General features: G+C 44.0%; 1 protein-coding gene across 1 annotated transcript in view; it reads left to right on the top strand.

Annotated features, from left to right (window-relative positions):
- Positions 1–23899, top strand: part of plxnd1 (plexin D1) — a 58334-nt gene that overhangs the window by 4847 nt on the left and 29588 nt on the right. Inside the window, exons 2-12 of the mRNA XM_039674575.2 lie at positions 30–206; positions 4983–5114; positions 5615–5715; positions 10478–10607; positions 12228–12405; positions 12593–12701; positions 18302–18401; positions 19088–19186; positions 20386–20475; positions 20864–20954; positions 22277–22434. Of these exons, the coding sequence (XP_039530509.2) occupies positions 30–206; positions 4983–5114; positions 5615–5715; positions 10478–10607; positions 12228–12405; positions 12593–12701; positions 18302–18401; positions 19088–19186; positions 20386–20475; positions 20864–20954; positions 22277–22434 (1365 nt within the window). The remainder of the gene's footprint in view (positions 1–29; positions 207–4982; positions 5115–5614; positions 5716–10477; positions 10608–12227; positions 12406–12592; positions 12702–18301; positions 18402–19087; positions 19187–20385; positions 20476–20863; positions 20955–22276; positions 22435–23899) is intronic.

The raw sequence follows: 23899 nt of genomic DNA, 5'->3' as shown, positions 1-23899 counted from the left end.
TGATGATGTCAGTGTTGTGTGTGTTACAGCTCCAGCAGGAGCAGCTGAACTGCGGGGCCGCGCACCTCCAGCACCCGCTGGCCCTGAGGAGGCCCCTGAGAGCCCCGCCCATCTACGAGGCCCCGGGACTCAGCTCTGTAGCGGTCGACAACGTCCACAACCACACCGTGCTGTTCCTGGGGACGAGCCGCGGCCGGCTGCGCAAGGTGAGATCGCTCCAACACTGCACTCATACCATCAGCTCTTCACACCGGTTAAACACTTTATAACATGTCAGATCAATCGGGAACGCCTCCTTTTACAGTACACTACTTACAGTGCACTTACCTAGAAAGTACTGGCTAATATAAGGTAAGTACATGGGTTAGGGTCAGGGTCAGTATAGTTATTACCCAGTAATTGTAACTACTGTAATAAGTACATGGTAAGTACAAGGGTAACAGGAGTGTGTGTGTGTGAAGGTTTAGCTCAAAATACCACACATGTGTTTATATAGTATGTTAAAATTTTCACTTTTTGTGGGTGTCCCTTTAAATGCAAATGAGCTGCCGGCACTGGGGGCGGAGCTTCAAGCGCTAGTGTGTGTGTGTGTGTGTTAGCGGCTCTGATTAGTCGACCAAAGTCCACTTCTAATGTTAAAAATGTTTCCCCATGACTGTTTCTACTCTCGCTGACCGTTAATATGGTGTCAAAAATATAAATTAGCATTAAAAAACTGGTTTAATATGGTTGGCTACAGGCGACTGTGAGTCGGGATAGTTTATGTGTCTGATAAATGCAGTGAAGCGACAGCACATAGAAACACACATCTCCCAATATTTGCCTTGTACACACACTCCATTAAAAGCATTCCTGTCGGATCAGGTGGTCCGTCCTCTTGTGTGTGTGTGTGTGTGTGTGTGTGTTTGCACTGCTTCTGCTGGACACAGAGTTTGCTCAGGATCTATTTGGTTTGTGGTGTCGTCCGCTGTAGTTCACTGATCTCCGTCAGAAACACACACTCTAATCTACGTCTGTCTCCATGAAGATCCCTTAAAGGAGTAGTTCACTTTAAAAAAACTTTTGCTGATAATTTACTCACCCCCGTGTCATCCAAGATGTCCATGTCTTTCTTTCTTCAGTCGAAATGAAATGAAGGTTTTTGATGAAAACATTCCAGGATTTTCTCCATATAATGGACTTCAATGGGGTCCAAACGGCTCAAGGTCCAAAAGACAGTTTCAGTGCAAACTGTTCAAAGGGCTTTAAACGATTCCAGACGATGAATAAGGGATCAAAATTTTAAAAAAAAATTCTGAGTCAATTCGTTGTTTCGTTGGTTGAATGAATCAAATGACTCGAAAAAAGATTGTTCATTTTGATGAATGAGTTCGAACAGGAGAGTCACGAACGCGCGTCACAGAACAGAACAAGGCGAGCATTTGAGCTTATAAAACTTTTTGAAATGAGCGCTCGTTTACAATACAATGATACAATACATACAATGCTCGTTTCGCTTGATAAGACCCTTATTCATCATCTGGTGTCGTTTAAAGCCCTTCGAAGATGCACTGAAACTCTCATTTGGACCTTGAACCGTTTGGTTCCCATTGAAGTCCATTATATGGAGAAAATCCTGGAATGTTTTCATCAAAAACCTTAATTTCTTTCCGACTGAAGAAAGAAAGACATGGACATCTTGGATGACACGGGGGTGAGTAAATTATCAGCAAAAGTTTTAAAGTTTTTAAAAGTGAACTACTCCTTTAAAGGAGCTGTATGTAAAAAAAATATTTCAAATAATCATAAAATGGCCCTGATGTGTCACTAGACATTAAGAAAGCATGTTCATTTCAAGTACAGAAGTGAAGTTGCAGCCCTCAACGGTCATGTTGTGTTTTGGTCTGATGCTCCGCCCTCCACCGATCCACCAATCACGGAGTCAGTAGTGTTGCAGCATTCGGGTTGCCAGCTCTGCTCTAGTTACCACAGCTGCAGATACAGACGTGTGGGATAAAAAAATGTTTGATCCTGCAGCCTATCTGGCAACCCCGAGTCAGGGAGTCGGGATACACCGCTCTACAGTCATTCGAAACTGATTGCAGTACCGGTTTTGGCCACAATCTTACATACGACTCCTTTAACATCCCTGGAATCTTTCCATCCCAAAACAAGGTTCTTTAGATGGTTAAATTGTTCTCCACACTGTAGGAACGCTTCCTGAAAGGCTCTTTGGGGAACAGAGAAACTGGAAACCGCTTTAGATTATTGATTTGATTTGACCTCTGCTGCTCTCTGCGTCTCGCTCTAAAATCAAATGAATGTACCATATTTTAGTTTGATAACGCTTTTATTTCATCCTTTTATTTTCTAAAGTATATTTACACTGCAATCCAGTTATTCGCTTTATAAGCATAGACCTGAAAATGTCATTTGTAAAATGTGATACTATGATATAGACTACATAGCCTATAATAAAACATAATGAAAGCCTGAACCAAACATATCCACAGATCAACAGTTCACCACAAAAAACAACTTTAAATTCATGAACTTAAATGTCATTGTGAAATAAAAAGAGATGTTTGTAGTGGTGCGTAAATCAGGCGACAGCCATTCATATTCTGAACGAGGATTAGCTTATCTACGGTTTATTTGTAGAACATCAACGACTCAAGCCTCCAGCGACAGTTTTTAATATTTTATCAGATAATAACTGCTCAAGATTTCACTTTAGTATCATTTTTGGGACAATTAGGGCCGGATTCGGGTTTCTGGGACCGCTTATGTTTCGGGAGATCTGGTCATCAATCTATAAAGCAAAAATCTGCATAATCTGCATAATCTGCATAATTTGCCTCCAGTCGATGGATTTGCACTGTTTTTGTGTAAAAATTCAAAGATCAAAGTGCAGAAAAATTAGTTATTGTCTCCTAAACGAAAGAATCGATTCTGAACCGAAACGAGTCGTCAGTAATTCAGTCTCACTTCCTGCTGAATCTGTGTAGGTTTATAGATAATTAGCATAACGCTGATCCTCTGATCCTGATTGGCTGAGCAGCGTCTCTTAGCCCCGCCCTCCATCACTGTAGTGTATCTGAGACTGGGAGAGTTCGGCTCGTGTTTTCTGAGATTTATACGGTAAAACTCTCGCCATCGTTACTGTTCGCATCACTGTGATCAAGAGCTGAGATTCAGATATGATAATGAGTGTGTGCTTTCTGACCAATCACAGCAGAGCAGCTCTCAGAGAGGCGGGGCTTAGAGAGACTGAATTTCCAATGGAAGCGTTTCAGACACTGAGAGAAAGAGCTGAAGCTGGAGATCATGAGGACATTAGTGTGTGTGTGTGATCATGGATGAATGTGGATCTGTTGTAGGAGACGCCAGAACAACATTAGCGTTAGCCTGTAACACAGCAGAATAGGGGCCCTTTAATACATAAATAAAAGATGATTTATCATGTTCCTGAAGCCAACGCAGGTGTATTCAGGTTTACCTCTCCTTCATGTCTGCTTCTGAAGACCCGAGCCACACACACCGACTCATGCCAAACACTATTGATGTGCCGCCGCCTGAGAAAACATCTGAACAAAGAGGCGTAATGAGGGTGTGTGTGTGTGTGTGTGTGTGTGTGTGCTGGAGGCGATGCGAGTGTGTGTTCTCCTCAGAGATAAGGGGATCTGGTCGAGTCGCTGCGGACGCGGGAAAGCCTTTTTGTTTCGCTGCCAACACACAGAGGTGTGTGTGTGTGTGTGTGTGTGTGTGTGTGAGAGAGAGACATACACACACTCTGTCTAGTGTGTTGATAATGTGTTTTCTGTTTCTGCCGTTTCTCAGTTTGAAGTTTCTTGTCATATTTCTGTGGATTTGATCACCGTCTGAAGGAAAGCTTTATTGTGTCATATATTGACTGTAATGAACTCTTAATCATCAGTTATTGATGTTTGATCAGCGGACGGCGGTGTGTGTGTGTGCCACAGCATATATCAGTGTCTACATATACACACATATATGAGTCAGGGATTCAAAAAAAAACTTTCCATAAATGTTTTTTTATGGTCATGTTGACGACCTGTCACTCAAAGATCCACCAATAGCAGAACACATCCATACAACCATCCAATCAAAACCCCACGGACACAATAAGCCCCGCCCACAGTTGTTCTCGGTCCACCTGGAATTCTTTCAACAATCAAACACTTTAATATCTTTAATTTCTCTACCTTTCTTTAGATTTAATATCACCCGGAAGTGTGTGTGTGTGTGTGTGTGGGGGGGGGGGGCTTTCATGATGCCGCTGAGTGTGTGTAATGTTATTTGTTGGGTGAGATAAGCTTATTTGAGGATCTGTGTTAGTAGAGCCTAATTCTATTAGAGCTCAAGCTCTTTTTATCTGAGTGTGTGTGTGTGTGTGTGTGTGTGTACATCTGCTCATATTAACATCACACACACACACACTCAGGCTTCAGACGGCTCCACTGTGCAGAATACTGCAGGCTTTGCTTCCTCTTCCACAGGTACTGTGATTAGGACACACACACACACACACACACACACACACACACACACAGAGAACTGGTAATTAGCAGTGTGTGAAGGTTGATTTGGGCTTGTCAGATGAGTTGACGGATGTTTCACACTCGACTGTGTTCACGGGATGATAATTATGGATCTTTATGATATCATATCATTATCTGCTCTTCCTCTCGTCTAACGCGACTATAGAGCGGGATCGGGGTCACATGACCCCATCGTCATCACATGACCCCATCCGTCAGTGTAATGCTGTAATGCAGTTCTAGAATATCAAACCATGAGTTGAGAAAACCATTAAACCCACTGGAAATGGAAGGACAGGTCAAGAGTGTTGCATTGTGGGATACAGTATGTACATCAGATTTAACACGCTTTTTTGTTTCAAAAACGTTATTTTACTTCCACACTCCTGCAGTGTGTTCGCCGTAGATGTGTGCTGAAGTGTGTGTGTGTGTGTTCATCAGCTGACTCTGCTGGCCGACCTCTCCGTGGCGAGTGTGTGGTCACTGAGACTCCCTGCTTCCGAACCGGTTCACCACATCATGACCTTTGACCCCAGCGACAGCAACTACCTGTACGTCATGACCACACACCATGTGAGTAATCAAGCGTTACACACATCATACACATCATGACCTGATACACTCCTCAAAGAAGGCGGAGCCTCAGAGCCACACCCACCTGTTTACATCATCACCACACAAGCCAATGGTAGAGTACATTTAAATCTTTAAAGGACACAGTTGTGTCCATTAGTTAATGCACTGCGAACTGCATGAACAAATAATATTATTATTTAATATTATTACTGCATGAACAAATAATAAACAGCGATATTTGACTAACAAACGGTAAGAAATGCTGTAACAAATGTGTTGCTCATTGCTGTTTGTATCATATATTTGATGAAAGTGTAGCTGCATGAATGTTTGCTTAGCACACACACACACACACACACACACTGTCTTCATCAGGTCTATTTCTGTGAGGTGATGAGAGAGTGTTGTGTGAAACATCATTGATGGAGGCTGTTAAATTGAGCATATGTCTGATCCTCAGTGTGTGTGTGTGTGTGTGTGTGTGTGTGTGTGTGCAGCTCCTGCGCGTGGCTGTGTCGGCGTGTGACCAGTACAGCTCCTGTGGAGAGTGTTTGAGTGCTGGTGATGCTCACTGCGGCTGGTGTACGCTGGACACACGGTAAACAGACTCCACCGTCTCTCTGAGACCTCACACTAACCCCACAGGAACCCCACAGCAGCGGTGTCGGCCCAGATCCGGCCCACATCCGGCCCACATCCGGCCCACATCCGGCCCACATCCGTACAGCTGGACTGGAACCCAGACGGCAGCGGTGTCGGCCCAGATCCGGCCCACATCCGTACATGTGGATTCAGCGCGCTCCAGATCTGGGCCGACACAAAAGCTGCTGTCTGGGAATGTTAATGGTCATTTTCGAGGATCACACACACACACACACACACACACACACACACACACACACACACACACTCACGCACACCTACACACACACACACACACACACACACACGCGATGGCCTGAATGTAATGCATGAGTTGGTAATGCTGCTGTATGGACTTGCGTCTCCTTTCTCTTTCTTTCTGTGGGAAAAACAACATCAATTCTGCTGAACATTTTCAGTTTCACTTTATTTTGATGGTCCCTTACACACTCTCTGTTGACTATGAGTAACGTTACACCAACATGTCAACTAACTCTCATTAGGGTATTAGAATATTAGAAATTAGAATTAGAATATTTTTAAAGTATTACTAGAACATTAGTAGAGTATTAGTTGAGTATTATTGGTATTAGTAGAGTGTTAGTAGAGCATTAGTAGAGTATTATTGGTATTAGTAGAGTATTAGTTGAGCATTAGTAGAGTATTAGTAGAGTATTATTGGTATTAGTAGAGCATTAGTAGAGTATTAGTAGAGTGTTAGTAGAGCATTTGTAGAGTATTAGTAGAGTATTAGTAGAGTGTTAGTAGAGCATTAGTAGAGTATTATTGGTATTAGTAGAGCATTAGTAGAGTGTTAGTAGAGCATTTGTAGAGCATTCGTAGAGCATTAGTAGAGCATTAGTAGAGTATTAGTAGAGTATTAGTAGAGTGTTAGTAGAGCATTAGTAGAGTATTAGTAGAGTATTAGTAGAGCATTTGTAGAGTATTAGTAGAGTATTAGTAGAGTATTAGTAGAGTGTTAGTAGAGCATTAGTAGAGTATTATTGGTATTAGTAGAGCATTAGTAGAGTGTTAGTAGAGCATTTGTAGAGCATTCGTAGAGCATTAGTAGAGCATTAGTAGAGTATTAGTAGAGTATTAGTAGAGTGTTAGTAGAGCATTAGTAGAGTATTAGTAGAGTATTAGTAGAGTATTAGTAGAGCATTTGTAGAGTATTAGTAGAGTATTAGTAGAGTATTAGTAGAGTATTAGTAGAGTGTTAGTAGAGCATTAGTAGAGTATTATTGGTATTAGTAGAGCATTAGTAGAGTGTTAGTAGAGCATTCGTAGAGCATTAGTAGAGCATTAGTAGAGTATTAGTAGAGTGTTAGTAGAGCATTAGTAGAGTATTAGTAGAGTATTAGTAGAGTATTAGTAGAGTGTTAGTAGAGCATTTGTAGAGTATTAGTAGAGTATTAGTAGAGTATTAGTAGAGTATTAGTAGAGTGTTAGTAGAGCATTAGTAGAGTATTAGTAGAGTATTAGTAGAGTATTAGTAGAGTGTTAGTAGAGCATTTGTAGAGTATTAGTAAAGTATTAGTAGAGTATTAGTAGAGTATTAGTAGAGTGTTAGTAGAGCATTAGTAGAGTATTATTGGTATTAGTAGAGCATTAGTAGAGTGTTAGTAGAGCATTCGTAGAGCATTAGTAGAGCATTAGTAGAGTATTAGTAGAGTATTAGTAGAGTGTTAGTAGAGCATTAGTAGAGTATTAGTAGAGTATTAGTAGAGTATTAGTAGAGTGTTAGTAGAGTATTAGTAGAGTATTAGTAGAGTATTAGTAGAGTATTAGTAGAGTATTAGTAGAGTGTTAGTAGAGCATTAGTATAGTATTAGTAAAGCATTAGTATAGTATTATTTGTATTAGTAGAGCATTAGTAGAGTGTTAGTAGAGCATTTGTAGAGCATTCGTAGAGCATTAGTAGAGCATTAGTAGAGTATTAGTAGAGCATTTGTAGAGTATTAGTAGAGTGTTAGTAGAGCATTAGTATAGTATTAGTAAAGCATTAGTATAGTATTATTGGTATTAGTAGAGCATTAGTAGAGTGTTAGTAGAGCATTAGTAGAGCATTCGTAGAGCATTAGTAGAGCATTAGTAGAGTGTTAGTAGAGCATTTGTAGAGTATTAGTAGAGTATTAGTGGAATAGTAGTAGAGCATTTGTAGAGCATTAGTAGAGCATTAGTAGAGTATTAGTGGAATAGTAGTAGAGCATTTGTAGAGCATTAGTAGAGCATTAGTAGAGTATTAGTGGAATAGTAGTAGAGCATTTGTAGAGCATTAGTAGAGCATTAGTAGAGTATTAGTGGAATAGTAGTAGAGCATTTGTAGAGCATTAGTAGAGCATTAGTAGAGTGTTAGTAGAGCATTAGTAGAGCATTATTAGAGTATTAGTAGAGTATTAGTAGAGTATTAGTAGAGTATTAGTATATTCTTTTAGATTAGTAGAATAAGTTGATAAGTAATGGTAAAGTTAGTTATAGTTAATAGAACATATAAAGTGGGCTATGGAAATAGTGTTATCACATGTTCTTTTGTTTCACAGCAGGAAGAGTCACAGGGCTTCAGAGAACAAACCCTCTGAGATTTAGAGACAAAAATACACGTGTGGAATTTGCCAAACTGTGTTTGAACGGGATTTCAGATGTTTTGGGCTGGATTTCCTGTGGAGATTATCTTTATTCAAGGGTTTTCCTGAATGCTTGGAATTTGAGTCGGACGTCACTGGGTGAAAGAGCAGAGATTGTTCACTCCTTTAACATTTATCCCACTCATGGTGATTGTTCTCATGAGAGAAGCTCTTTCAGAGGAACATGTCAAACTGAGAGTCTTTGTGTCTGTCTGTGTGTGTATGTGTGAGTGAGGGAGTGTGTGTGTGTGTGTGTGTGAGACAGCGAGAGAGAGGGAGAGGGTGTGTGAGAGAGAGAGAGTGTGTGTTTGTGTGATTGTGTGTGTGTGTGTGTGTAAGTAAGTATAGCAAAGTTACGCAGCGTCTCGTTCCCTACTCAGGGATCTAGGGTTAGAGTCGTAGCCTGAGACATTCCCTTCCGAGGGAACTCGCGCTGTGTCGATGGCGCTTTGAGACTGGAATGCCCGAACGCCAAACGGCCAAGAACCTGTCATGTTAAACTGTCAGGCCATGAGAACTCCAGACCCAGGGCATCCATGTCTAGGTCATAAAGTCTGACACAGGTGAGCGGCGAGGACCAGCCCGCTGCATCACTAACTTCAACTTTAACCCCAGAATGAGGGCTTTGGAGGCCGACGTTCCCCTGGCAGAACGAGCTCTCATAGGCAAGAGGGATCGCCTCCACTGTCCATTTGCTAACAGTCTGTTTTCTTAGGGGACCCACAGGAGGGTGTGTGGACGTGTCCTGACTGGACAGATTCAGGTTGAGTTTCTCCTGGTCTAGATCTTTAAAGAAAGGAGGAGGACAGAACGTCTGCAGTACGATAGGCTGTGGTACATTGGTTGGAACCTTGGGTACAAATCCGGGTTTTGATAGAGAGACGCTTTGACCACCCTGGGTGCAAACTCAAGGCACGAAGGAGAAACCGAAAGGGTTTCACTTTTTAGAGAGGAAATGGCTAGAAGGAACACAGTTTTGAGGGTCAGAAACGTTTCCGAGACAGAATCAAGGGGCTCGAAGGGAGCGGTAAGAACAAGAGCCAGATCCCTAGCTGGAACTGTGGTACACACCGCAGGCCTCAGAGTGCCATGAAGGAAACGTGTTATCAGAGGATCTCCTCCGACAGATGAAGCCCCCAGGGGGACATGGTAGACGGCAATAGCAGCAACATAACCTCCAGTGTGGACGGAGATAACCCTGAAGAGAAAGGATCTCGCAGGAACTCTCGTGTTAAAACCAACGGTGCATTTAACTGGAGCCCACTGTCATAGATCAGGGCGTATAGCTTCCTCATAGATGGAGCTCTGGAGATGAGTATATGACCAGAGTCTATGAGTCGGGCCCCTCAGAGGCTAGAGCCCCAGACTGAATGTTTCTGGATGGGGATGGAGGATTGAGATGGAAGGTCCCTCCTGACCGGCCGTCGAGAAGGGTTACTAGGTCTGAGAACCACACCTGGCTCGGCCAGTACGGAGATACCAACCGAGCGGCCTCCCGAGGGCCGAGGGGAACACCGCTGAGTCAGGGGAACCCTTCTCCACGAGCAGAGCGCTCCTCAGATCGGTCTCATACATGGGCTGACATGGGCTTCTGTTTGAATTAATAATACAGCATATGAAAGTAATTATAATTTCAACATTTGAAAATAAAATATCTGCTCCAGTTTTCCTCAACATGGCAAACCTGCGGCTTTGAAGCTCGTGCTGTGTGTGTCTAGCAGGACGTTTAGATCGTGTGTGTTCCTGATTGTCATGTGCTGCTGGTGTGGGTTAGGGAAGTGTAGTTCGATCACGGCTCTCTGTGTGACGCACAGTGCTTGAAACAGGTTATGAAGATGATGATAACGATGAAGATGATAATGATGAAGATGAAGATGATGATATTGATTATGATGATGATGATAATAATGAAGATGATGATGATATTGATTATGATGATGATGATGATGATAATGATGAAGATGATGATGATGATATATTATGATGATGGTAGTGATGAAGATGATGATGATGAAGATTATAACGATGATAATGATGATGATGATATATTATGATGATGGTAGTGATGAAGATGATGATGATGTGCTGCAGGTGTTCGGTGCAGAAGAACTGCTCCAGTGGGACTCTGAGCCGCTCGTGGATCGGCAGCGCTGACGGCGTCCAGCAGTGTCCATCCATGAACATCACTCCACCAGAGATCAGTTACTCCGCACACATGAGGGTAACACACACACACACACACACACACCTGTTAAGATAACAACCGGCTGGATGTACATTATACCCATTATTATACGGATACTTGCCACATAAGTAAATAATTAGACATAAAATATTGATCTGATTGTAAATATTCTATTATCTCTTTGAACACACAGTGGAGAGAGCAGTTTCAGCGGCAATCAAACATTTCAGAGATACGGTTTACAGTCATAACACTTATTACATGGCATCACAACACATAAATAATAATGGGGATAAGAGATATTGATTTCAGATTAAACTGTTTGAAAATCGTACCGGTTTGTTTCTTATAATCCAACAGTGAACAAAACAATAGTAGCAAAATGGCCGCCGCTGCGATTATATTAGACTAGAGAGAGCGAGTCCACGAGACCGGATGGCATAATCAAAACATTGATTTGACTGAGTTTTAATATTTTATTAGCTCTAGTGAGTGTATGTCTTCAGTGTGTTTCTGCTGTTATCTGGGAATAATACACCGCTGGATGAAGCGATTGACCAATCAGAATCAAGTATTCCACAGAGCCGTGTAAGAACATGAAATAAAGAACATAATCAGTAGCTAAAATTATCATTGATTGTGTTTCCAATATATAATCTGAATAGACGTCCGCTGGGATGAGATATAGAGACCGGATTGTGATGTGTTTACAATGATAAATGTCAGCTTTAGAAACTGAATGGAGCTTTTTTGATTCATCATATTAATTGTATTTAACATATAATCACATAAATGTAGAATCAGCATATAGGAAGTATTTATTCAATAATGTTTCTTTAATGGCAACTTTGTATGGCACATCACAATCACAGTCGAGAATATCCGACTCGCTTCAGCAATCAACAATATGTTTGAGGCGACGTTTATAACATTCAATAACTTATCATTCATCACAACAAATGAAACTTTCATTAAAATAATAATACAGCAATTGTGCAATAATAATCATAATAATATATTTTTTCTTCATGATAAATAACTCCAGAAGTTTCTGTCATCACACGCCTCGTCTGAACGAGAGTCTGTTTCTCTTCAAAGCTTAATTTATGCATTCATTTGCATGATAAAAAGTGCAATAATTACCTCTGTTTGTGGAATAAACTGATTTGCATAATTCCTCTTCTCATACACTGAACACAACACACATTTCAGTCTTCAGTCTGCTGTTTTAAAATGAGATTAATATTTGAAGCGTATATTGGGCTCAGATTGTGTTTTTTCCACACTGGGAATCTCTGGAAGATCTCCTGAAGGAGCTTCTGTCCTGATGAATCTCTCAGCTGATGTTGATTCAGGCCGGAGGAATGGAGTCTTCAGCCCAAACAGGAAACAGGAAACAGGAAACAGGACCCATGTCAGGAAGTCCACCATCGTGACAACAATAGACTCAATGTGGCGTGTGATGATGGAGAGATGAGTGTGTGTGAAGAGAGAGCCTCAGTTTCTAGAGATATGGTTATTGCTGCTCTTATTATCCTCGCTAGACTGCGTTCCTGACCCGAACCGGACCGCCATCCAACCTGTATGCTAACTGCCAATCGTCTCCAGGTCCTGATGTGGGGATCCTGATTGTGTGTGTGTGTGTGTGTTTCTCAGGACGTGGGGATCCTGATGGACGGCAGTGTCCCGGATCTGCAGGGTCTGAGGGTGGAGTGTGGTTTCGGGATGGGAATCTCCACTAACGCCACCGTGCATCTGGACTTCGGCACCACTAAGATCCAGACGTGTCCTCTGCCTCCGCCTCACATGTATCCCACAATCCCCTCGGGCAAAGGTGCTTACACAAACACAGCTATGCATTTAATCTTTTCAGTCCTTTGGTGAAGAGTTCTGTCTTTTATTATTGTGCACTCCATGATCCTGTCAAAGGCATTTCAGTGCAAGACGAGACGACACGTGCTGAGAATAGTTTAAAGTTTGGATTATTATATTTAGTGTAGAGTTATGATGTCTCTGTTCAGATCACATCACCGTTCCCGTGGCCATCAAGGTTAATGGTGTTCCTGTGGTTTCTGGGAGTTTCATCATTTACGAGTGTGAACGAATGGGAGCAATCCACCCCAAAACTGCGTGAGTAAACACACACACACACACACACACAGATACACACTAGTGATGAATGTCTCGAGACCACTTTTACGTCTTGTCCAGGTCTCGCTGTCTCAGACATAGTGGTCGGGGGATTTAACAATACAATACTACAATATCCACGATTATAACCGTAACGGATTGAAGCGTGCGTCCGAGTGAAGAGAAAACGCCGTATCGCATCACTGATCGTAGCGGCAACGAGCACTTTGATCACTTGATTTAAAAAACACATATCATGTACAGTTTTTGATGTATTAATATTTAGTAAAACACATATCAGTGACATGATGGGTTTTAACTTCATTCAGGAGATTTTGAGTAACTGCACAACTGATAGATGACTGAGTGTGTGTGTGTGTGTGTGTAACCATAGCGACAAAACGACCAACTTTCGGCTCATGCACTCAAGCTTATAATTTCGTTTTTAAAAGTATAATTATGTATTTAAAAGTTGCAGAATGGATTTATTTGGAGACTTCGAAATCAGAGATAGGCAGGCAAAGCAAAACAAAATCTTACAAGTTATTGCTTAGCTTCAACAACACTAGTCTGCTTTCTTCCCCTGCGGACTCGACTTGGTCTCGGTCTTGATTTGGTCTCGGACTCGACTTGGTCTCGGTCTTGACTTGGTCTCGGTCTTGATTTGGTCTCGGTCTTGACTTGGTCTCGGACTCGACTTGGTCTCAGACTCGACTTGGTCTCGGTCTTGATTTGGTCTCGGACTCGACTTGGTCTCGGTCTTGACTTGGTCTCGGTCTTGATTTGGTCTCGGACTCGACTTGGTCTCGGTCTTGATTTGGTCTCGGACTCGACTTGGTCTCGGTCTTGACTTGGTCTCGGTCTTGATTTGGTCTCGGTCTTGACTTGGTCTCGGACTCGACTTGGTTTTGGACTCGACTTGGTCTCGGTCTTGACTTGGTCTCGGTCTTGACTTGGTCTCGGTCTTGACTTGGTCTCGGTCTTGATTTGGTCTCGGTCTTGACTTGGTCTCGGTCTCGACTTGGTCTCGGTCTCGACTTGGTCTCGGTCTCAACTTGGTCTCGGTCTTGACTTGGTCTCGGTCTTGACTTGGTCTTGGACTCGACTTGGTCTCGGTCTCGACTTGGTCTCGGACTCGAGTTGGTCTTGGTCTTGACTTGGTCTCGGTCTTGATTTGGTCTCGGTCTTGACTTGGTCTCGGTCTTGACTTGGTCTCGGTCTTGATTTGGTCTCGGACTCGACTTGGTCTCGGTCTTGATTTGGTCTCGGACTCGACTTGGTCTCGGTCTTGACTTGGTCTCGGTCTTGATTTGGTCTCGGTCTTGACTTGGTCTCGGACTCGACTTGGTCTCAGACTCGACTTGGTCTCGGTCTTGATTTGGTCTCGGACTCGACTTGGTCTCGGTCTTGACTTGGTCTCGGTCTTGATTTGGTCTCGGACTCGACTTGGTCTCGGTCTTGATTTGGTCTCGGACTCGACTTGGTCTCGGTCTTGACTTGGTCTCGGTCTTGATTTGGTCTCGGTCTTGACTTGGTCTCGGACTCGACTTGGTTTTGGACTCGACTTGGTCTCGGTCTTGACTTGGTCTCGGTCTTGACTTGGTCTCGGTCTTGACTTGGTCTCGGTCTTGATTTGGTCTCGGTCTTGACTTGGTCTCGGTCTCGACTTGGTCTCGGTCTCGACTTGGTCTCGGTCTCGACTTGGTCTCGGTCTTGACTTGGTCTCGGTCTTGACTTGGTCTTGGACTCGACTTGGTCTCGGTCTCGACTTGGTCTCGGACTCGACTTGGTCTTGGTCTTGACTTGGTCTCGGTCTTGATTTGGTCTCGGTCTTGACTTGGTCTCGGTCTTGATTTGGTCTCGGTCTCGACTTGGTCTTGGACTTGACTTGGTCTTGGTCTTGGTCTCGGTCTTGACTTGGTCTTGGTCTTGGTCTCGGACTCGACTTGGTCTCGGTCTTGATTTGGTCTCGGTCTCGACTTGGTCTTGGACTTGACTTGGTCTTGGTCTTGGTCTCGGTCTTGACTTGGTCTTGGTCTTGGTCTCGGACTCGACTTGGTCTCGGACTCGACTTGGTCTCGGTCTTGATTTGGTCTCGGACTCGACTTGGTCTCGGACTCGACTTGGTCTTGGTCTTGGTCTCGGTCTTGACTTGGTCTTGGTCTTGGTCTCGGACTCGACTTGGTCTCGGACTCGACTTGGTCTCGGTCTTGATTTGGTCTCGGTCTCGACTTGGTCTCGGACTCGACTTGGTCTCGGTCTTGACTTGGTCTCGGTCTTGATTTGGTCTCGGTCTTGACTTGGTCTCGGACTCGACTTGGTCTCAGACTCGACTTGGTCTCGGTCTTGATTTGGTCTCGGACTCGACTTGGTCTCGGTCTTGACTTGGTCTCGGTCTTGATTTGGTCTCGGACTCGACTTGGTCTCGGTCTTGATTTGGTCTCGGACTCGACTTGGTCTCGGTCTTGACTTGGTCTCGGTCTTGATTTGGTCTCGGTCTTGACTTGGTCTCGGACTCGACTTGGTTTTGGACTCGACTTGGTCTCGGTCTTGACTTGGTCTCGGTCTTGACTTGGTCTCGGTCTTGACTTGGTCTCGGTCTTGATTTGGTCTCGGTCTTGACTTGGTCTCGGTCTCGACTTGGTCTCGGTCTCGACTTGGTCTCGGTCTCAACTTGGTCTCGGTCTTGACTTGGTCTCGGTCTTGACTTGGTCTTGGACTCGACTTGGTCTCGGTCTCGACTTGGTCTCGGACTCGAGTTGGTCTTGGTCTTGACTTGGTCTCGGTCTTGATTTGGTCTCGGTCTTGACTTGGTCTCGGTCTTGACTTGGTCTCGGTCTTGATTTGGTCTCGGACTCGACTTGGTCTCGGTCTTGATTTGGTCTCGGACTCGACTTGGTCTCGGTCTTGACTTGGTCTCGGTCTTGATTTGGTCTCGGTCTTGACTTGGTCTCGGACTCGACTTGGTCTCAGACTCGACTTGGTCTCGGTCTTGATTTGGTCTCGGACTCGACTTGGTCTCGGTCTTGACTTGGTCTCGGTCTTGATTTGGTCTCGGACTCGACTTGGTCTCGGTCTTGATTTGGTCTCGGACTCGACTTGGTCTCGGTCTTGACTTGGTCTCGGTCTTGATTTGGTCTCGGTCTTGACTTGGTCTCGGACTCGACTTGGTTTTGGACTCGACTTGGTCTCGGTCTTGACTTGGTCTCGGTCTTGACTTGGTCTCGGTCTTGACTTGGTCTCGGTCTTGATTTGGTCTCGGTCTTGACTTGGTCTCGGTCTCGACTTGGTCTCGGTCTCGACTTGGTCTCGGTCTCGACTTGGTCTCGGTCTTGACTTGGTCTCGGTCTTGACTTGGTCTTGGACTCGACTTGGTCTCGGTCTCGACTTGGTCTCGGACTCGACTTGGTCTTGGTCTTGACTTGGTCTCGGTCTTGATTTGGTCTCGGTCTTGACTTGGTCTCGGTCTTGATTTGGTCTCGGTCTCGACTTGGTCTTGGACTTGACTTGGTCTTGGTCTTGGTCTCGGTCTTGACTTGGTCTTGGTCTTGGTCTCGGACTCGACTTGGTCTCGGACTCGACTTGGTCTCGGTCTTGATTTGGTCTCGGACTCGACTTGGTCTCGGACTCGACTTGGTCTTGGTCTTGGTCTCGGTCTTGACTTGGTCTTGGTCTTGGTCTCGGACTCGACTTGGTCTCGGACTCGACTTGGTCTCGGTCTTGATTTGGTCTCGGTCTCGACTTGGTCTCGGACTCGACTTGGTCTTGGTCTTGACTTGGTCTCGGTCTTGATTGGGTTGTTTGGTGGGGGGGCACTGATGTCTTCTCGTCCAACATCAGTGCCGGACCACACTAATGCGCTTCTAGAAGAATAATTCCCATAAACTAACGCCAAAACCTTGTGGAAAGCATTCCCAGAAGAACTGAAGCTGTTATAATTCCAAACTCCATATTAAACCCTACGGATCAGGAATGGGATGTTATTAGAGTTCATGTGCATAGAGAGAGAGCCACATGTCTGCTGTAATCTTTCCTTCAGCACAGTCTTCAACAGTGACTCTCGATGTAAAACACAGTTAGTAAGTGTTGATCCGCTGCATGACTGTCAGGTACGTGTGAGTTCATCTCCATCTGCTGTCTGTGAAGGTGATAATAAGCTCCGGGCCGCTGGAGACACTGCAGTGTGTAACTTCACATCTACATCAGTTTAACATATTCACACCAGACTCAGAGCGCATCTATATATATATATATATATATACTGTATATCACTCTCAAACGGTGTAAGAATATGCAGCCCATCTGAAAGTAGCAGTTGACAAACAAATCAAGCAAAATGGTTAAATGAAGATCAGTGTCTCCCCTGTCTAATAACACACATCATGTGTTAAAGCGTCTTTGGTGTTTTCATGCTTTCGGAAATGGAGGGTAACGTGTGTATCCACTACAACACAAATCTCAGTCGGGTCGATTAAGGCGTTTACATGAAGTTTTTCAGTGCAATTGAGCCGTCAATGGATTATTTGGTACACACACACGCACACACACACACACACTCCATCTGTCACCCTGCTGAGACTCACACACACACTCAAGCTTTATCTTATCTTAAACAAACACACACACTCTCTCTGTGTGTGAGATAGGGTCGTAATGATTGCTGGGCTAATTGTGTGTGTGTGTGTGTGTGTGTAAGATGGTCTCCACCCCCGCAGACACACTCCACTGGATACACTCACCATTATTGCTACAGCGCTTTATACAGTCCAGATGTTTCAAACTAACGGAGTCACTGACACACTTTAAATACGAGACAGATTCAGTTCTGCTGCAACAAACACAATAGAGTCATTATTCAGATCAGATCAGTGTGTGTGTGTGTGTGTGTGTGTGTGTGTGTGTGTGTGTGTGTGGACGTGACCCGGCTCTACAAAACACTGTAGTCTAATGTCTCACACTATAGTCTCAGCTGTGTTTGATCTCTGATCTGTGGTGTGTCAGACACACACACACACACACACACACACACACTATTTATTGGTCTTCACGTTTCCTCAAGCTTGTGTTGTCTTTACTCCTCATCATTCTTTAGTGGTATATCCTAATGCAGAAACACTTTCTCGTGGCTCATGAGCAGGAACACAAGTGTGTTTAACTCTTTTCTCGACCTTATTTAACACTGATTTCATCATCTCTATTGTACATGTCGGCTATTTCGCATCTATTCATACACTCTGACTGTGAGTATGAAGCTCTGTTTCTGACGTGAGCAGATCGGGGCAATTCAGAGCAAATCGCCACATTGTACAATGCTTCTAAATGTTAATGTGGCATTAAGCTGGTTTAGATCGTACTTATCAGACCGTCATCATTTTGTGTGTTTAAACGGGAAAAAAATCAAAGATAACGTCAGTAGACTATGGAGTACCGCAAGGATCGGTTTTAGGCCCTCTGCTATTCTCAATATATATGCTGCCACAGAAAACATGGAATTAATTTCCACTGTTATGCTGACGACACTGTATTGTGAAAAGCGCTATATAAATAAATGTGACTTGACTAATGTGTGTGTGTGTGTGTGTGTGTGTGTGTGTGTGTAGGTGCACGAGCTGTTTGAGTACTCGATGGCGCTGTTACTGGGACCCGCAGCTCAACTCATGCGTTTCCAGCAAAAACAGCACACAGCATGATCTTCTGGAGGTGAGAAACACACACACACACTCAAGAGCGTTTCTCTTTACATGTACAGTGATTACACAGCAGAAACATGTGTTTGCATGTAACATGTGCTTAATGTGTGGTCAGGGTTTCATTAAGGGTCAGATGAGTCCAAACTCTTAAAGTAAAAACACAACTTTAAGTTTTATAGTGTACATTTCTCAAGTTAAGGCCAAGAAAACAATATAATGTGTCCTCAGCCATCCCAGAATGCACTGCAACAATCTGAATTAAGACAAAACTAAAACATTGAGTCAATATTTAATTGAGTTGACTTACTCTAAATAAATAAACCATGATGCGAGCTCAGTGCTGATTGTGACGCTCCATGTTTCCTGTTATACTGAAAATACAGCAGGAGAATAAATCAAACCCGCAGTAACTGCAGTCGGGCGACTCGTCTGTGTGTTTCTCAACGTGGACCTCGAACACGGCTGGGAAATATCTGCTTATTTAAGGCACTTTGGGGATTGGTGTGCTAACGCTCAAATTAGAGCTCAGAATAGGGTCTGATTGCGCTCGTACCGTCAGAAATAACTGATGTTTGCAGTTTCACTGTCACCACCCTTCCCCACACACACACACACACACACACAGGAGATTGCTTGCATTCTTAGTTCTCTAAACATCGGTCTCCATTGTTTTCTCTCCTCCTGTTTCTCTCCCAGAATTCCCAGTTCTGTCCCAGTATGGAGGCCCGTGATGTTCCTCCGCTGGCCACCGGAAGTCCTCATGTTTTCACCCTGGACCTCAAGAACGTACAACATGTAGGACTCTAGCGTTCTTACACACACACACACACACACGCACACACACATGCAGATCACAGCTCGTTTTGCCCAGTTCTTTGTTGCTGTAAATAGAGATAATGACAGAATCAGTGTCAGTGTTTCTGAACTCCTGAAACGCCTCCATTAGTCTTGAGTTTCTCCCGGGAACACGTCACAATATTCCTCATTATAATAATTAATGCGCATAATAAAGGGGAGGGGCCTGGTTGAGTTAGTTAGTTGTGTTTTAAACTGGTGGTTATGGAAGGGGCGGGACATTTCCCAAACACGCTCGAAGCGTTTGACCAATCACAAAACCCTGATCCACCCGACCAATCAGAGCACAGTGTGCTTTCAGGAGGAGGGGCTTCATAGAGACAGGAAGTGAACAGAGCGTTACTGACAGACTGGGAAGAGAGGAGCCGCAACACTGGAGAATATGAGGAGAATAATCAACATTCCTGTTCTAGTAGAGCCTGAAACACATCAAGAGTTCGAGAAAGAGCAGAATTGGGCAACTTTAAAGGGATAATTCACTTCAAAATGAAATTCTGTCCTCATTTTCTCTCCCTGAAGTTGTTTCAAACCTGTATGAATTTCTTTCTTCTGCTGAACAAAAAGGAAGATATTTTAAAGAATGTCAGTAACCAAACAGTTAACTGGACCCATTATTACCATAGACAATCACTGGTTTGAGTGTGGGAACCATTCTCTCTATATTAGGTGTGTTTAACTACTATACTTTAATGAGCAGATGTCGTATTATAAAACACCAGTGCTGTTCTTGAGCTGGATGTAGGACAGGTTAGGACAGGTATGGGCGGGTTTAGGGTCAACTTTGTGAATATAGTTGGAATTATTGGCAGGTATTGCGTATGCGTAAAAGTGTGTGTGTGTGTGTTTTTCCTGAGAGCAACTGAGGCCATGAGAGTCGCTGGATGTCAGAGACCGTGAGTCATGAGAGGTCGTCTCTGTCTCATGGTCTTGTGATGTTGTGTGAACATGACTCTGATGGGATTGGACATGCTGTGGTCGTCATGCTGTGTGTGTGTGTGTGTGTGTGTGTGATGGGTAGGTTTAGGGTTAGTGTAAGGGGAGAGAATATACAGTTTGTACATAATAAAAAACATTACGTCTGTGGAATGTCCCCATTTAGATAGCTAAGTAAACGTGTGTGTGTGTGTGTGTGTGTGCAGGGCACTGCGCTGGACTGTGACTTCGGCGATGGGCAGCTGTACGGTGTGCAGTGGCTGGACGGGTCGTCGGTGAACTGCAGTGGAGTGACCGTAAGTTCATCCGAGACACACACTCTCGTCGGGGAGAACGGGAACACGTTTGATTCAAAAACAGTCACAGACAAATTCACATTAATATCTGACTCACATTCAATCTATTCAGGTCTGAAGATTACATTTCACCTTCACTTTACCACACTGACACAATTCTCAGAACAAAAGATTCAGAAGTACAGGTTATAAACACGCAATTGCAAGAAAAAAACTCAGAATTGTAAGATATAAACTTGCAATTGTGAGAAAAAGTCAGAATTATGAGATAAAAAGCTCCAATTATCTTATTTTTTATTCTGTGGCAGAAACAATCTTCCATGTTTGTAACTGCAATTTACAACTTTGATTTTTACAAAATGAATAAAAGTTTCATATGTTTGTGCAGCTAAAAACTGCAATGTGGAGCCAAATATTCCATCTGAACCTGCGGAGAAGAGGAACCAACACATATATAGACAGTCCAAAACCAATGACAGGTATCAGCATGCACACACACACACACACACACACAGACACACAAGACTCTGTGTCTTGGTGTTGATGCTATGGGGAATGCCCCCAGCATGAGTGGTGTTTGAAACACTTGTAAACAAGCCAGTATTGGTTGGCACAGGGCTGTCCGTGACATCACGTGTGGAGTGCACCTGATCTACATGTCATCAACTCCTTTGTGTGAAGGAGACGGGCAGGCAAACCTGAGGCCAACACCGCATCTCGTTCCCAGGGAACCGGGTTTCATACGCCAGCTGAGACGTGTTTCAAACTTTGCCGCTGTGTTGGCGCTCTGGGGAACCAATACCAGCCTGACTGAGCTGTGATTATACACAAACATAGTCATGGCATTAAATGACTCTCTGGGAATAGGCCGGAGTCAAGCGCGTGCCAACCCCAAGGCCGTATCCTATGGGACGAGGCATAGTGACACTATGACTGACTATCATGGACTCGTGAGGAGAAATGAGCCGCGCACACCTACCTTACGTAATGGCCAAGGACCAATGGTAGTATGAAGGCGTTTACCAGCCGAAGCAAACTTTTCCGGAAAGTTCACTTTGGCAAGCTAAACTCCCAAAACAAACTCCAAACGAACTTAGTTTCGGCTTGATTTTGTTCGAAATATTTCGTTTCATTTGAAGTATACCTTGGCCTTCATACCCTGACATGAGTAAAGCCACTCTCCAAGACCCATCATTGGTAGTGAATTGAAGAAAGCAACCCGTCCTAGAAAAGCCCCCCATCCTAACCCTAACCCTAACCCTAACCCTAAGCGGATCGCGTATCCAATCGTGAATAATGAACGGCCGATAGCTACAGCCGTCGGTTTGGCAATTCAGCGACTGCTTCGGGAGACAATCCCTGTCCCGGATCCAAATCTCTCTCAGCTCAGCCTGATACCTCTGTAAAACAGGGCAGCACCAGCCGGATCCTGATTCGCTAAACCGGCGCCTTCGAAGAGGATCCCTCACTCGGAGAGATATGCTGCACAAAAGTCCGCCACCATCAATGAATTCGAATTCTACTTCCTATGACAAGACCCCCGTTCCAAGATGGCGGCGGTTTTGACGCATGCTTAGAACCCCAAGGTGAGATCTAGTGTATATGTCTATGGGATGAACGGATGTGACATCAAAGGTGCTATAGTGGCAGACATGCGGCACTCCCAGCTCAACAACACTGTCACGGTTGTGCTTTCAGATATTATCAAATGCACAGACTGTAGTTGGATGATGCTCACCACTCGTTTCACAAGGGTTTCAGTGGACAGATATTGAGTGTGTGTGTGTGTGTGTGTGTGCAGTGGAGGTGTACAGCTGTGGTGCGGGGGTCAGCGACTGCTCCCAGTGCCGGGGTCGTGAGGCGCAGGGTCACATGTGTGTCTGGTGCCATAGCGAGTGTCGTCAGCGAGACCAGTGCCAGACCATCACTGCACACTGCCCAGATCCACACGTCCAGAAGGTGAGACTCACACAAACACACAACCACACGGACATAAACGAGATCATGAACAGCAGTGAGGATAGAAGAGATGAAAATCCAGTCAATATTGACTCAGCCTGGTGTTCTTCTGGAGCTGGGACCTCCTTTCATTTTCTGCACAAGAAACAAAACATAATTTAATATTTAAGCAAGGAACGGAGGCCATATGGCCAGTAAATAAAGACTGACTTCAGAAGAAGCCCCACAATGTGTGGATTCTGCTGTAAATATGCTAAAGTCTGCGAGGGATAGTGAGAGGCAGCTCAGTACGAACATTTATCTGCATATCTGAGCGCACACATCAATTAAACCAAAACTCCAGCGCTCGAGGACTATAAATTGTGGCAAAAGTCACACGGTCAAGTTTAGTCATATTATTTTAGCTTGGTGAGTTATGTGACCATAAGTTGCGACTATAAACCATTAGTTTTTTATTCTGTTGTTCTATAACCAGCGTGTTGGGATTTGTTTGGGCACAAAGACATAATCAACCATGACTTAACGACACAGTATAATACGCAATAGTGCTTCTGTCCCACATTCCCTGAGCGGGTCATGATGACTCAGAGATCCTGCTGATCTGCAGACTGGAGGAATGGAGTGAGTGTGCTCAGATGTAGAGCGAAGGCTGCACACACACACACACACACACACACTCCTCCTTCTGCTTTCTCCAGAAGCGTTCGCAGCTCTGACATGATGTTCATCTGGGTTTAAGGCAGTTATCACTCACTTTCTACATTTCTTCAAGTATTGAAGTGGAAAACAAGCTTCCATGAGTAACAGAAAACACCTTCGTGGACAAAATTCACCTAGTAACACAAGATGCTTTTTGCAATTCTTTCCCTAAACTCTCAAACCTTGCTTTTCTAGACCTGTATGCAAGCATGTGATGCGACTGGATGAAATGTATAGATTCCTGTGGATGTTTGTGGCTCCATGGATAAATGCCTTGTGTAAAGCATGATTAACGAGTTAAACGAAGCGCTCAGGACAAACCGCCAGTGTCCTAGTTTTCTCTCAAACTTATTTGAATATGTTTAAAAAAGCCTGTGATTTCTGTCGTCTATTTCACACTTTCTCTTTGTGTGTCTGCCTCTCACTTGGGTAAAGGGTGTAAATGAAGACGACAGCAGGTAAATGACGAGAACTGAGGCTCATTACACAGTTCAGTGATAATTATGATGTTTACAGACCTCCAGAGAACTGTGTGTTTACACGTTTTAAATTTGCAGATGATTCTTTACATATCCTACTTTTGTGGTTTGTGAAATTCAGTCTCCAAAATTGGCTCAGATCGTCTTCAGACCGAGCTTTAATAATCCCAACCATTCTGAGATAACGCGTGCACGCCAGACTGGACACCAGGTTAAAGGTTTAGTGTATTGTGCATTCAGCACAGCGCCACCTGCTGGTCTGGAGATATGAGGACAAACTTCTTTGC

This window comes from Pimephales promelas, chromosome 14 (genome assembly GCF_988280905.1).
Source record: "Pimephales promelas chromosome 14, fPimPro1.hap1.1, whole genome shotgun sequence".
Classification (NCBI taxonomy): domain Eukaryota; kingdom Metazoa; phylum Chordata; class Actinopteri; order Cypriniformes; family Leuciscidae; genus Pimephales; species Pimephales promelas.
The sequence above is the reverse complement of the archived record's forward strand: the minus strand, read 5'-3'. Positions and strand labels throughout refer to the sequence as shown.